The sequence below is a fragment of the Sorex fumeus genome, unplaced genomic scaffold (genome assembly GCF_029834395.1).
Source record: "Sorex fumeus unplaced genomic scaffold, SorFum_2.1 ptg000072l, whole genome shotgun sequence".
NCBI lineage: Eukaryota > Metazoa > Chordata > Mammalia > Eulipotyphla > Soricidae > Sorex > Sorex fumeus.
In genome coordinates this window covers 46,967,849-46,982,922 of record NW_026606129.1, presented here as the reverse complement: position 1 = coordinate 46,982,922, position 15,074 = coordinate 46,967,849, and the positions used below count along the sequence as shown (strand labels likewise).

Genomic DNA, 15,074 nt, shown 5'->3' with positions numbered 1-15,074 from the left:
GGACATAACTTGTCACTTCTCCACATCTTCCCTAGTCTGTCCTTTCTTCTTTGCAGTTAAGAAAATATTCTAGGGGCCGGAGAGGTAGGACAGCAGGTAGAGCACTTGCCTTACATGCAGTTGACTTGGGTTTGGTCCCCTGCACCACCTATGAGCCTCCAAGCCCCCCCGCCCCCAGGAGTGATCTCTGAATGCAGACCCAGAAGAAACCCCTGAGCACCAGTGGGAGTGACCCAAAACAAAACAAAATCAAAAAAATATTCCAAAAGTCATTATATTACAAGAAAAAAAAAAAGACAACTGAAAATAATTCCAGGAAGTTAAGTTCCTGACTGTACAGCAGATAAGAAAGCCCAAATTATTTTCCTAAAGAAAAAATATTTTTAAAAACTCACATATTTTTAAATAGTTTTAAACAGATTATGGAAGGCATGAGAAATGTAGTACAGGGGTTCTCGCAGGTAACTGATCTTGGTTCTATCCCCACACCGTCTATGGACCCATGAGCACTGCCAGGAATGGCCCCTCAGCACAGAGCCAAGAGTAGCCCCGGAGCACTGCTGGATGTGGCTATCTCCCCTCCCCCACAACGCCCCACCCCAAGGTACTGATCTGCAAACTCTAAGAAATGAGGTTAAACAAACATTGTTTTAACAAAATGATAACTAACTGATGGACCGTCATTAAAAAACATGTCTGACAAAAGGAAAATGATTTCATACATTAATGTCAGAGCTGCAAGAAATGTGAGAAGAATATTCATAAATGGGTAGATTTAATGCAATTTCAGTTAGATTCCCAACAGATCATTTTCTGGAATTTGATGAGTTGAGTCTGAAATTTTTATGGAAGAACAAAGGTCCAATACAGCCAAGACACTCCTAAAGAACAAGAACTATGCAGGAGAAGCTTCTCTCTCTCACGAGATATTAAAACTGGTAAAATTAAAATTAAAAAGCCGGCAAATTACCAGCATAGCAAAGAGCAAATGGACCAGGGAAAGAAGTAAAGACCCTATAAATAGGCCCTTGTGTATAAATGAGAAGTTGATTTATGATGAAGAGGCACTTCGGATCAGTGGGAAAATGGATGGATTGCTCCATTAATGGAACTGAGACATTAAAAGCAATAGCCATAAAGGAAAATATGATTAAAATTTACTACATTAAATTAAGAGGTTCTGTTGATCAGAAGACACTGTAAGGCAAGCTAACAGCTGGAGGAAAATACAATACATAAAGCTGCATGAGGATTAATATTCTGACTAGTCGAAGAATTCATACGTATCACTAAAAACTAAACAATCCAGATGAAACAGAGGACACAAATAAGGATTTAATGGAAGAGGGAGCAGAAAGGCTCGGAAACATGAAAACACGCACTAACCTTCATGAGGAAGCAGTGTCTTTTCATTCAAAGTCAGTTCACAAAGTGAACCATTACATAACCACCAGTTTGCAAAGCTTCCAAAGATGGGTAACACTAAATGCAGTGGCAGAGCTATGGGGACCCTCTCCCTGTTACTCGGGAGGGTCGTTGCCTGACCCACAAGGAATCAGATGGACAGAGCTCAGGAAAGGGGTGTATACACACATCCAGCAATTCAGCACAAGACGTGTTTGCCAGGATGCAGGTTTTGGATTGCTCACTAAGGCACTGCCTAGAACCGCAGTCACGGCATATCACAATCACGTCCTCCCATTGTTCTCAGGTCTCCTGGTATATTATCTCATGGTATATTTGTCTCATGGTTCCCTTCCTTCCTTCCTTCCTTCCTTCCTTCCTTCCTTCCTTCCTTCCTTCCTCCCTTCCTCCCTCCCTCCCTCCTTCCTTCCTTCCTTCCTTCCTTCCTTCCTTCCTTCCTTCCTTCCTTCCTTCCTTCCTTCCTTATCCATTTCTTTACTAACCCATTGGTTGTTCATTTACTTAGTCTCCACATATTTTTTAATTTTCCAATTTTCTTCTTATTTTTTAATTTATGCCATTGTGGTGAGAAAAGAATCTTTAAAATATTTCAAAATTCTTAAATTTGTTAATTGTTTGCAGCTTATCAAATAATCCAATATTGAGAATGTTTCATTAGAACTGGAGGATAATGTAATATTCTCTTGTTTTGGAATGAAGTGTTCTAAATATATACCTGCTAAACCCACTGATCTTAAAAGCTATTTAAGGCCTGTGGCACTTTAGCACTGTCCACTCATTGTTCATCGATTTGCTGGAGCAGGCACCAGTAATGTCTCCATTGTGAAACTTGTTGTTATTGTTTTTGGCATACTGAATATGCCACGGGGAGCTTGCCAGGATGGGATATTCTTGGTAGCTTGCCGGGCTCTCCAAGAGGGATGGAGGAATCGAACCCGGGTAGACCTCATGCAAGGTAAACGCCCTACCCGCTGTGCTATTGTTTCAGCCCATTGAAGGCCTATACCTCTTTATTAATTTTCTGTCTGGATAATCTATCCACTAATATAAACATATGATTAAAGCATTAAAAAAGACACACACACACACACACACACACACACACACACAACTCTAGCAGGGGCCAGAGCAATAGTACAGTGGGTTAGGCTTTTGCCTTCCAAGTGGTTCAATTCCCAGCATCCCATTTGGTCCTACAAACACAGTCAGGAACAATTCCTGAGTAAAGAGCCAGAAGTAAGTCCTGAGCATTGTCAGGTATGGCCCAACCCCCTGCCTCCCCTCCCCCCCCAAAAAAAAAACCCAACCCAAACCTCTGGCAGGGGGCTGGAGAGATATTAAAGCGGGTAGGGCACTTGCCTTGCATGTGGTCTACTAGGGTTAAATCTCCAGCATCCCCCATGGTCTCCTGAGCACCACCAGGAGGAATTCCTGAGTGCAGAGCCAGGATTAACCTCTGAACTTTATCAGAGGGGGGCCCCCAAACAAGATCTCTAACAGTGATAGATTTATAAAGAAAAGCAAGAAAGTGAATAATTCAAAATTCAGGACAGGAATTAGTGGGGAGGGTGTACGGGTGATCTTGAAATATGCAATACATTAAATACATCATTTATATGATAAATACATTTTATGGGAAAAAAGCACCTTCCCCCGGCAAACACACACAATAGGGAACAGATTCTAGGCCAACAGGAAAAGAAGTTGTTGATGGATTTCAATGTGATTCCCTAGTTTAAAATCCATTATATGCTTTTATCAGAGTGAGATATGAAGGCAGGATTTAGTCAAGCTTGAAAGCGGCGCTTACACAGAAGGATCAGACAATAAACACGGCCTCAGGTAAGAAGCTATAAAAAAACCCCCAAATAACATGAATTTCTCTGCCTCAGAGGAAAACATCTCCATTACTTAACCCGATGAAGACAGAAGGCTGGATATAGCAATGACTCCCCATGGTCGGTCTACTTGAGTATCAGAAATGGTTGAGGCCAACACTGATCTCTGAAAGACACTTGAAAACTAGGATTCCTCAACCCCATCATTCAGAAAAAGCTGTCACCCGCTTTGGGTTCATGCCAACGGCTGGTGGGTGGAACGGAGTTCTCCTGCAAAGCTGTAAATGCTTACCTGTGCTTGACCATCTTTTGCTCGTGGCAAAAATGACTAAAGAATCTTGCATAGAACAAGTGCATAACAGCATGTTCTTTGCCTCCGATGTACAAATCCACAGGCATCCAGTAATCTGCCAGAGCTGTGCTAAAAGGGCTGAGAGAAAGAGGGAGGGTCATTTCAAAACCGTGCCCTGCTACAGCTGCACACTCTAGACAGGCGCATGTGCACACATCAGAAAGAAGATACATCGTAGAAAAATAGAGCTTTTTTTTATGTTTAAAATAGAGAAGGAACAAAAGATCAATGTTGATTTGTGAGATTTATAAACACTATCTGTAAAATGCCGCTAAATCACAAGTTTAATACATGTGGCTTTCATGTAAAATGAGAACCTGAGGTAAACAAACCAGAAAAATAATAAGTAATTTCAGCACGAGGCATAGCTGAATAGACCTAGACACATTTTAATTTTAAATTTGATTAGGCAACTGGGAGCTTTTTTCTGTTCTGACCAACAGAGGGCAACATGACATTTAGAACGGGCATTAACAGGTAGACATAAAACGTTCTTTTTTTGGTAGGGGGTTTGTTTGCCTTTGGGGCGACACTGGTAGTGCTCAAGACACCGTGCGATGCTGGGTGGGCATCAAACTCTGGACTCCTGCAAGCCAAGCATGTGCTCGAGCTGTCTGAACCATCTCCCTGACCCCAAAACGCTTGTTTGAAAAGCAAACAAACAATTCAATCTTCTCATTATTATTTTTTGGTGGTGCTAGACACTGGACCTCACATGTCCGAGGCATGTACTCATCCACTGAGTACACGTGGATTCCAGCTTAAAAACAGCCTTAAAATGTATACAGCAAGTGACTATATTATGGCAGCAACCCCAGATAGTGGTGTGGGCAGGACTGTCTCTGCATTTGTGGCTCTGGGGATTCAACTCCCCATGAGCTTCCTAGACCCCTGATGCATCTTTTGGTATAGTGATAAGTAAGTAAGTAAGGAAAGGCCCTCCCATTGATCATCGATTTGCTCGAGCGGGCCCAGTAACGTCTCCATTGGAGACTTTGTTGTTACTGTGTCTGGCATATCGAATACTCTCGGTAGCTTGCCGGGCTCTCCGAGAGGGGCGGAGGAATCGAACTCGGGTAGGCCATGTGGCCTGCGTGCAAGGCAGACGCCCTACCCGCTGTGCTATCGCTCCAGCGATATAGTATAGTGATGGTATAGTGATAAACCTTCATTTTTCAGCTGGGACTCTTCTGGGATGTGTGTCTGCATGTGCAATATGTGTGTGTGTGTGTGTGTGTGTGTGTGTGTGTGTGTGTGTGTGTCTGTCTGTCTGTCTGTCTGTCTGTCTTTTTTCAAAGGATCAAGTGCTGACTGAAATTGCCTAATTGGAAGTCTCTGGATATCTCACCAAAGATCACCCCCTGGAATGGAACCCCTAGCCTTGCTTTCTTTTACAGCATTCTGAAGGACAGGAAGTCTGATTCCTCTTGCATTTCTTGGCCACTATTAAATGGGAAGCACCCAACATACTTTCTAGAAAAACCCAGAAGGAGGACCCATCTGTGGGTTTGCAGGGCCTTTGAGTGCCTCCCAGCCCCTCCTTTCTGCCCTTGGCAGCGACTGCTCACTCAGGATCTTGCTTATTTCGGGGCCTGGCAGCTTGAAGCACAAAATCACAGTGCTCCACAGTGTGATTCTGGTCAGGGTTGGGAGATATGCTCCCTCACACCCAATGAAGGAAAGGGGCATTTTCTTGTAAGCTCTCCTCATTTCAGAGTAACAGCTCTCTGTCTGACGAGAAGCCGGAAAACAGGCTGCCAGCTCTGTTTTCCCTGTGTTCTGCCATGCTCCCTACCTACCTGCCAGTGGCTCTCTCACTCTTATTTCTCAACTCCTTAGGCTTGGGGGCCCCACTAGGCAGAGCTTAGTACATCCAGGGCGGGGCTTGGGATGGAACCTGAAGACCCTGCATTTAAGCACGTGTCCAGCGCTCACGCCATCTCCCTGACCCCAGAGAATATCCTTTGTTTGCTGTGCCAGGGACTAGCCCAGGTCTCCCTCAAACGAGACGCACAAGGTGCCACTGATCCACATCCCTTCGATTTAGTTTTGCCAAAGAAACACAGGCAAAGAGCTGAAAGACCAGAGAACTGAAAGGCCTGTCATTTGTTTTCTTCTGGTCATTATTTAAAGCGTGTTTAACAGTCGGTTGCTTGATCGGCGTGAGGAATGATCTACTTGCTGTGTGTGCTCGGCGGTACAGCTTCTGAGCACTCTCTCTCTCCCCTCCCGGGACATTGGCGCGCCACCAGGATTTTCAATTAAGTAAAAAGCAGGAGAGCTTTCCACTCACAGAACCGGCGCTCGGCACAGGGCCGCCGAGGGCATTATTGCAACACTTCCCGTTGCAGGGTTTCATTTCCCTTGAATCTGGCACTTACTTGCCTGTGAGGAACCTGGTTTCTTGCTGCTTTTATTTTTATTTTTATTTATTTTTTTGGGGGGGTAGGGAGTACACTCAGCAGTGCTCAGGGCTTACTCCTGACTCTGCACTCAGGGAATCAATCACTCCTGGTGGTGCTGCGGATTGAACCCGGGTCAGCTTCATGCAAGGCAAGTGCTTTTTATTTATTTATTTTATTAAAAAAATTTTTTTTTAATAGTGAGATTTCATGAGGTACAGTTGCAAGTGCTTTTTACCTGCTAGACTGTCTTTCTAGGCCCTGTGACTGGTTTAATAGTTTCATGTCCAACCATATGAATGCCTGTTTCAAGAAGCAGAGCTGTTTGTGGGACCCCAGTAGTGGCATTTTCGCATCCTCTGTGTCCTTGTATCCCGAGTTCTCCCAGAGAGGAGGGGACAGGTGCAGGGTGCGCCTGTCTGGCCGGAGGGGTTGTTCCATCTTCCTTGCAGCACGCTTACCCTTTCCCAAAGGTACCTGTGTTCTGGATGCCTCCTCCCCAAGACTCTTTCCCTGCTCACAGGATTCAGCCAGGCGTCCTGCTTTGGAACCTTTGACTCCTCCAAGGCAAGCTCCCCCAGAAAATCTCGTGCACATCTATTCCCTGCATTGTGTCTGGCTGGGAGGCTCCACAGTGCCAAGGACTTAAAGAACTCACCAGCAGGCACCTTACCTCTGAGTATTCTGAGGGTCGCTGTATCTGAAGTAGTACCATGCTGAGTCAACAAAGGTATCCATGGTGTCTGTCTCTCTCTTGGCTGCTCCTCTGCACCTAAGGAAGAGAGGCGCATCCATGGGTTTCTATTTAAACTTTAATGCAATTTTCCCACCAGCTTTTGAGAAAGCGATGACAATTAGCATGAATTTACAATGTCAGGAGAACAATGCCACCGATCAGGAAACGACAATCCACGGAGAGTTCTCTTCAGGTTGTTCAGAACATGATGTTTTAAAGACATTTCCAAAATTAAAAAAAAAAAATTCAATCTTGAACAATTAAAAATCCTCTCCCCTTCTCTGAATTTTAAGCAAGTGGTGAAAAATCTAACTACCTTACAAGACAAAGAGTCTCTTTGGCACAAGAACTTCTATTTCAGGCATGTCAAGACTGCCTTCAGCTAGTATCTGCTTTACAATGAAAACCCAAATGCAGCGAATGCTGCGCTGTGCTAAAAGGTGAACTTGGATTAGGGGTCCCATTGGGGTGACCTTAGAAAGTGAAATCACCCCGGAAGCCTGCAGGGTTTCCAGAGCTAACGGATCCCAGTTTGGGAGTATCCACTGTCAGTGTCGCTTCCCACGTGAACTCATGCTGAGAGTCTACCATCCACCTGGCAGAAGAGGAGTTCTACCATGAAATGCACAAACACTACAAGTCAGAAGCCCCCTGCCTAAGGACAAAAGGTGCGGAGACCCCAGGAAGTGAAATCCCTGGGGAGAGGGGCTGAGGAGAAAAGGAACCCCCATGCCAGGGTGTGTGTGTGGGGAGGGGGTTAGGTTCTACAGGGGCCAAGTTCTCAAGCATGGCCCCAGGGTGGTGGGCCCATGATCTGACAGGGCAAGCTGGAGGCTCCCCAAGACCTCTGCCTCTAGTGGATGGGCAACATGGGCTATTTGCAGCTTTATCAATAGCCAGTAACTGCCATCCCTGTTAATAGCTATTAACCATGAGCAGCGAAAGGCCCCGGCAGGAGGAAGCAGCTCAGCCCCAGGTTCTTACTCCACTGGAGCCACCGCCTCTCTGACTGTGGCTCTTGGCAGTGAAGTGTTGGAGATTCTGAGAACTTGAGGGGGGAATCACAATCCCCTGGGAGGAACTGATGTGCCTGTAGCTAATTTAGCCAGCGTGCTGGTGTTTGAGTCGGTTTTAAACTTAACACAAGAAGGAGAAGGCTTGGGGAGAGCTTAAAGGGCTGAGTGTGTGCTCTGCATGGGCGAGGCCTGATCCCTGGCACACCCTGCTATCCCCGCCCCCACCAAGCACCACCAGGAGCAATCCCTGAGCACAGAGCTGGTCGTAGCCCCTGAGCACTGCTGTGGTTGGCCCACTCACTCCCAAATGCTGAAATGGGTAAGGACTCATAAAAACTACTCTGGAGAAAACCACTCACAGAAGGTCTGCATATGTTTGTCTTGCATCTATGAAGTAGCTGATATAGACTCTACAAATACTGCGAAAGAAACCACTAAGCTCTGCTTATAAATAGAAATGGCCGAGCAGACCATGTAGATACCCCAGATCTGGGCCTCCCAGGGGGCCACTTACAATCGTCCAGTTTTGGGGCCACACCCAGCAGTGCTCAGGGCTTACTCCTGGTTCTGCACTCAGGGATCACTCCTGGCAGGGCTCGGGGGGCTCTTATGGGGTCCTGATTATCTCTGGCCTGTGAACTATTTGGAAAACATCCTCATCGTGACCTTTAAAGCAGAGGGAAATGGCTTCTTTATAGAAGGAAGATACTGGGGCTTGGGATGTGTTATTTCTTTGCTCAATCGGCAGGTAGGATAGAAAACCACACTGGCGACATGACAGGGAGTTGAGGCAGCATGCAATCCCATTCCCAACAGGAGAAGAAAGGAAGTGAGGTGCTCCTGGGGGTCCAGAAGGGAAGCCCTGCATACCCACCCTCTCTGTCATGCCTGGTGGGGGGACCCCGGCTGCCACCACGCTCTAAAAGTGCAGCAGCGGCAGTGGAGTGGGAGGATGCTCTCTCATCCCGACCAGCTCTCTGCTGAGCAACACAGAAGGAAGTGGCCTCAGGCAAAGCTGGATGGAAACAGCTGGAGCAGATGTTTCAGAGGAAGAGGTTAAAAGAAGGGCTGCTTCCAACTGGGTTGGGAAGAGGAGTGGGCGTCCTTCCCAGGGTCTGAGCAAAATTCTAGCATCTTCTCTCTAAGGTCCCAAGAGACCCACACCGTCCTTCCAGACCCCAGCTGGGCAGGAATCCTGGGGGAAGCAGCCGCCGGAGACGAGACGGTGTGTGAAATGCACGCTGGGGGCTGGCCAGAGGATGGGGTCTTACCGGGGGCAGGCGCAGTGCACCCACTCGGAAGCTGCGGCCAGCGGTGAGCCTCCCTTGCCGGTGAAAGAAGAGATGCGGGGCAGGGTCACGGGCAAGTCTTCGATGGGCACTGGCAGGGGGCCGCAGGCTGGGCAGTGCACCATGGGGATGGGCGTGCCCCAGTAGCGCTGGCGTGAGATCAGCCAATCCTTCAGCTTGTCGCTCGTCAACTCTCCACCCACTCTCTTCTGGCGGGCCAACTGAGTCAGGGCCAGAAAGGCATCGGGCCGCTCCATGCCTGTGAACTGAGAGTGGGGAGAGAATCATTCCTTCTGCACCAGGGTCTGGGTGGGGTCACATGTGACTTTCTGAGCCACCTTCCTCCCAAAAGCAATAGGACTGGATGGATTTGATGACTGAGTTGAGTAAGGAAGAAAGTAACGGTAAGCACGGTCCTCCTGTTGTTCATCAATTTGCTCGAGCGGGCCCAGTAACGTCTCCATCATGAGACTTGTTGTTACTGTGTTTGGCATATCGAGTACGTCACGGGGAGCTTGCCAGGCTCTGCCGTGTGGGTGAGATACTCTCGGTAGCTTGCCAGGCTCTCCGAGAGGGGCGGAGGAATCGAACTTGGGTCGGCCATGTTGGCCGCTTGTAAGGCAAACGCCCTACCGCTGTGCTATCGCTCCTTGACTTTAAGAGTTCGGCTCTGCACATCCAAAGAGTTCGCTGAAATAAGGTCTAAAAGAAAGATCAATCTTTCATTTTATTTTTGTTTTGGGGACCACACCCAGTGATGTTCAGGGGTTACTCCCAGTTCTGCACTCAGGAATTACTCCTGGCGGTGCTTGGGGCACCATATGGGATGCCAGGGTTCAAACCAGGGTCAGTGGCATGCAAGACAAGCACCCAACATGCTGTACTATCTCTCCAGCCCCAAAGAGTCGATATTTTGGAGCATGATTCATGTCTAGGGATATAATTTATGAAATGAAAGTACAAACATGAGGTGAGAAAAAGGGAAAAGTCTGACTATTTCCTTACACATCACCCTAGAGTCAAGTACTGCCAAGCCTGAAACCTGGGTGTGAGATGTCACTGAGCCAGGATCACCCAAGGAGATTAAGATGCTGTTAAGCATCTCGGAGACACAGCAGAGAGGGTGGACACTCAGCTAGCCAGTAGTTCCCAGACTTTGTTGAACACAAGACTCCCCGGACACTTTCTATGTTCTGTCCGAGGCCCATAAATGGTTATTCAATCTGAAGGTATGAGGTGGGACTCGGGAATCTGAGTTTTTCAGAACTTCCTAGTTGCTTGCAAAGCGCAGCCAGGTTTAAGACAAAGGGTTTGTTCTCCACCAGAGTCCACACAGTTCATTGTGTCTGTGAAACCACACGGGCCTATTGTTAGATGTGGGTGGGCTGGAAGCTTCCACCGCTTCTAAGAAGCAACAGGAGCCCCGCGGGTGAACTGGGTGACGAAGTCTTCCAGTGTAGGCCCTGGTGATCGGCAGCAGTGGCAGGACCCCTGGGGACCTGTGTGTTGTTTTGGTTCTGGGCCACATGCAGCACTGCTCAGGGCTTACTCCTGGCTCTGCATTCAGGGATCCTCCTGCACTGACTGGGTGCCGAGGACTGAACTTGAGTCAGCCCCAAGCAAAGCAAGCGGACACTCTGGTGGTAGATGTCGGAACTCCATATGCATGGAATTTGCATTAGATGTCTTGAAAAATCACGGTTCATCAATAAAAACGGGAAAGAAAAAAAAGGAACTAGAAAGAAACAAGGCTATATGACTGGCAGGCGATGGGATGAGTTGAGTGGCAGGTTACAATTGGTACCCTCACAACAGAGACAACAATGACACATAAAAGTGAGGGGGAGAAGGCAAGAAAATTATTTTTTTTTAAAGACTTTTTGGCTCACCCATGGGGCACCCACCTCAGCAGAGTCACGCAGTCTCTCTGTGCCATCAGGTGATGTTTCAATGACTTCTGAGTAGGATAGGCCCAGGGTTTGGGCTAAGGCGGTGTCTTCTGCGCTGGTACTGGGGATTCCTATTCAGAGGGGATGAGACATGAAGCATCTCCCATTCAAATGGCCATATCACAGAAAAATGGGCAGCCTGACAGTTAGCTCCTTACAGGAGACTATTTTCAGTTAGAGAAATGGTAAGCCTAGACTACATTTACTGGGAAGGTGGAGAACACACGTGGTAAAAACAACAGTTTACAGCGACGTTACTGTACTCCTATCAGCTCTTTGGTATCTCTCAGGTTTGTTCCTTCTCTTGGAGTGCCCTAAATGAAAACTTAGAATTTTGGGAGCTTTTTGTCACTATCTGGCCAATACTGGGCATTTAGGGAGAGTGGTGTTTCCTTTTTTTCTTTTTTCTTTTTGGGTCACACCCGGCAATGCTCAGGGGTTACTCCCGTTTCTGCACTCAGGAATCACTCCTGGCAGTGCTCGTGGGATCATATGGGATGCTGGGAATTGAACCCCGGTTGGCCGTGTGCAAGACAAATGCCCTACACGCGTACTATCATTCCAGCCCCGACTTTTGTTTCTGTTTTCTTGAAGGACAAGAGGCAATGCTGATTATGTTGCTGTGGAAAAGCAAGATAAGCGGGGGAAAAAAAGTTTCAATGCATAACCCCCCCTCCAGGCATATTTTCTCTCCCTTCAGAACTCTCAATATTGCATCTTTAACTCTGACCAAAAACATGAAGAAGAAAAATGAAAGGAAAAGCTGTTTTAATAAGTGCTTCCTTTAGTATCTCAGCTGGATGTACTAATGAATTTCACTAATTATAAAATATGCACAAAAGCAGGAATCATTTCCTTGAAGCAACACGTTGTTGACGTGTAAATGGTCACAAGAAGAGAATGAGCCGAATGGCTAATAAGAGTTTTCTGTTTTGATGTTTCTTCACATTACTCGATGAAAAACTGAGTGGGAATTGTGAAGGAAAACACGATTTTGACCAGAAATGCGATTTCTTCTATGTAGTAGGAACTAAGAGTGTGAAAACAGCTTTCTCTGCAGGGGTCTGGGTGCTCTGGAGACTGGCTGGGATAGGAATCCAGGAAGGGGAGCCATGGGGCCCCGCCTGAGAGCGGGCCTGGGACAGGACAGTCACCCTGCTCTCAGGCCCACAATCCTCCTGTAAGGCGATAACTGAGCGCTGAGAACACTCAGGAATGAGGAAGGCCGCCTCAGGTATCCCATTTACAGTTCTAATAGACTTTCAATTTCACTGCTGTTTCCAATCCTTCTCCTGAATTGCTCCAGTTCACCTCCTCCACAGAGCCTTCACAAAACCCCGGCCCACGACCATCATCTGTGCTTTGAATCCCCCCAACCCAGCAGCTGCTATTGGCTCAATGAATTCTGAAATTGGATTTTCATCCGAGTCTTATTGTTCCCCACACTGTATGTATAATTCTCACTCTCTAAGCGCTATAGGCGAGATCTGTAGGCCAGACATTTCTTCCTTCCTTCCTTCCTTTCTTCCTTCCTTCCTTCCTTCCTTCCTTCCTTCCTTCCTTCCTTCCTTCCTTCCTTCCTTTCTCTCTCTCTCTCTCTCTCTCTTTCTTTCTTTCTTTCTTTCTTTCTTTCTTTCTTTCTTTCTTTCTTTCTTTCTTTCTTTCTTTCTCAGTAGCATCCAGCCAGGTGCAGGTGCAATACACTTGGAATGATTTCAAAATGCATTGCTTAACTAAAGAACGATTAGAGGAAAGGGCTTTCATTTCTGCGAGGAAGTAAAACAAATCATGGATCAACGGCCACCTCTTTCACTTGAGAGCACCAGGCTAGGATTTCAACCTTAAGGCCTGGGGGAGATATTATCCTGATTATATCTCAACAGCTACTCACCTATTTTTGAATCCAGAGAGCCCGCAAAGTCAGCTTTGGCCAAGACAACGACAGGAACTTCCTGCTGGGTGAGCATGTTCACAGCTATCACGGGCGTGAGGCAATCTGAAAATGAGAGCAACTCACTGTGGACACCAGTCAGCTGGGATGCTGACGCCACCGGAATCTTGAAGGAGACCAGGGAGAAAAAACAAACAAACAAACAAACAAACACCTGAAGCCTTGGAAAGAACTTTGGTGACATGTGCTAATTGTCGGGAAAATTTTGTTCTTTGATGGTTTTAATAGATAATTCACACCGGCGGAAAATCAAAGATGAAACATATACGCGGAAAATGCTCATCACCAAAGGAGTGAAAGTGGCATTATAACTTTCTCATGGTGGGGAAAAGAGACTCCTTTCCCCACTGTAATTCAACTCATATAAATACAAGAGTGAGAGGCATGAACGAACGTCTTTGGTGAAAACAAGGCAACATCTGAAGCTCAAAAGTCATAGCAACTTGAAGGGGAAAAGGGATGGGCAAGAAGATGAATGAACAAATCTTAGATCATACACAAACAAAACCCTTCTTTCCCATGCACCCCTTCTTAGGCAATACAGAAGGATATGTTCCAGCAAAATTAAGGGGTAATACAGAGAGGCAGACAGGCGGGGCAGGAGGTGGCGGATGCACAAAGGAGAGTGGAAGAGGACAATCCCGGGACAGGAAGTGGGAGGACGAGACTTGAAACAGAGGCCTGAGGCCCCAGGTCCAGATAGAGCAGGACCCCTGGCTGCAGGAAGTATCTTTAGGAAAATAAGGGAGTGGATAGATTTCTTGACAGGTTGGCATGTAGAGAAAACTGTAAGAAGAGTTTTAAAAAGCTAGCAGAAAAAATGTAGGAAGACTTAGAAACTCAAAGACTATAGGGCAAATGAAAAAAAAAGAACAAAAACAAAAAAAAAAGGAAACAGGTGAACTTCAGGAAAAATAGGAGGTTATGTAGATGGTTTTATTATGGTCACATAAATAAAATAAACTGCAGTTTACCTCATTCATTTTATTCAAGCAAATCATTTTATATATGTGACCATAATAAAGCACTTAATTTGGAATTATTCAAGCATTGTGTTATCATAAGCGAAGCTTGTTACAACTGTGGGGGTGGGTGGGGAACAGGGGGAGAAACCATTTATACATGAATCTTTACTGATAAGGATCAACCCAAGACCACATAAAGTCAAGATAGCCAAATAAAGTTCCAAAGGAAAAAGAATTGAAGGATTATAACCAATAAGCTTATTTGAGCTAACTGCAAAATAAGGAACAGCTAAAACTTATGAACTCTTAGCATTTATACCTCCATGTTTTAAGACTTTACAATGGTCTAAGATTATGTTTTACAAAACCCCAAAGTTAAAACAGTTCTAGGAGATAGAATTTATTTTTCAAGTGGCACTACATGGAAAGTATCATATTAAGTGAAATGAGTCAGAAAGAGAGGGATAGACATAGAAAGATTGCATTCATCTGGGGAACATAAAGTAACAAAATAGGAGACTAACACCCAAGAGTGGCTGAGATTAGTACCAGGAGGTTTGCTCCCAGGCTTGGAGACCAGCCACCCATGCTAGGGGAAAAGGGAGCTCAGATAGAGAAAGGAGCACCAAATAAAGGGTGTTGGGAGGATCCTCCCAGGATGGGAGAAGCATGCTGAAAGTAGACTATAGACCAAACATGATTGCCACTCAATGCCTCTTTTGCAAACCACAACACCCAAAAGGAGAGAGAGAACAAAAGGGAATGCCCTGCCACAGAGGCAAGGTGGAGTGGGGGGGATGGGGGGGAATGGAGGGTGGGAGGGATAGTGGGATCTGTGGTGGTAGAGAATGGGCACTGGTGGAGGGATGGGTATTTGATCATTGTATAATTGAAACCCAAGCACAAAATTTGTAAGTCTACAACTGTACCTCATGGTGTCTCACTAATAAAAATTAAAAACAAATGTAGAGCTCAATAAGTATGGCATCTAAATGTGCTCTCATCTTTCCCCTGGGGGGCCAGGAAGCACAGGAGAGAGTGTGATGGGGCTTTATGAAATGCCGAGATCTGCCCCCATCACTGCCCACCGTCTCACGGCTGGAGGGGGGGCACCTGCTGTCCAAGCCATCAAAATGCTGACACTTCTCAAA

The 15,074-nt window shown here is 46.3% G+C and overlaps 1 protein-coding gene across 1 annotated transcript in view; it reads right to left on the bottom strand.

The window, feature by feature from the left end:
• Positions 1-15,074, bottom strand: part of LARS2 (leucyl-tRNA synthetase 2, mitochondrial) — a 150,168-nt gene that overhangs the window by 34,422 nt on the left and 100,672 nt on the right. The window contains exons 10-14 of the mRNA XM_056129230.1: positions 12,899-13,003; positions 10,963-11,078; positions 9,041-9,324; positions 6,691-6,789; positions 3,556-3,693 (exon numbers count right to left, since the gene is read on the bottom strand). Coding sequence (XP_055985205.1) covers positions 3,556-3,693; positions 6,691-6,789; positions 9,041-9,324; positions 10,963-11,078; positions 12,899-13,003 — 742 coding nt within the window. The remainder of the gene's footprint in view (positions 1-3,555; positions 3,694-6,690; positions 6,790-9,040; positions 9,325-10,962; positions 11,079-12,898; positions 13,004-15,074) is intronic.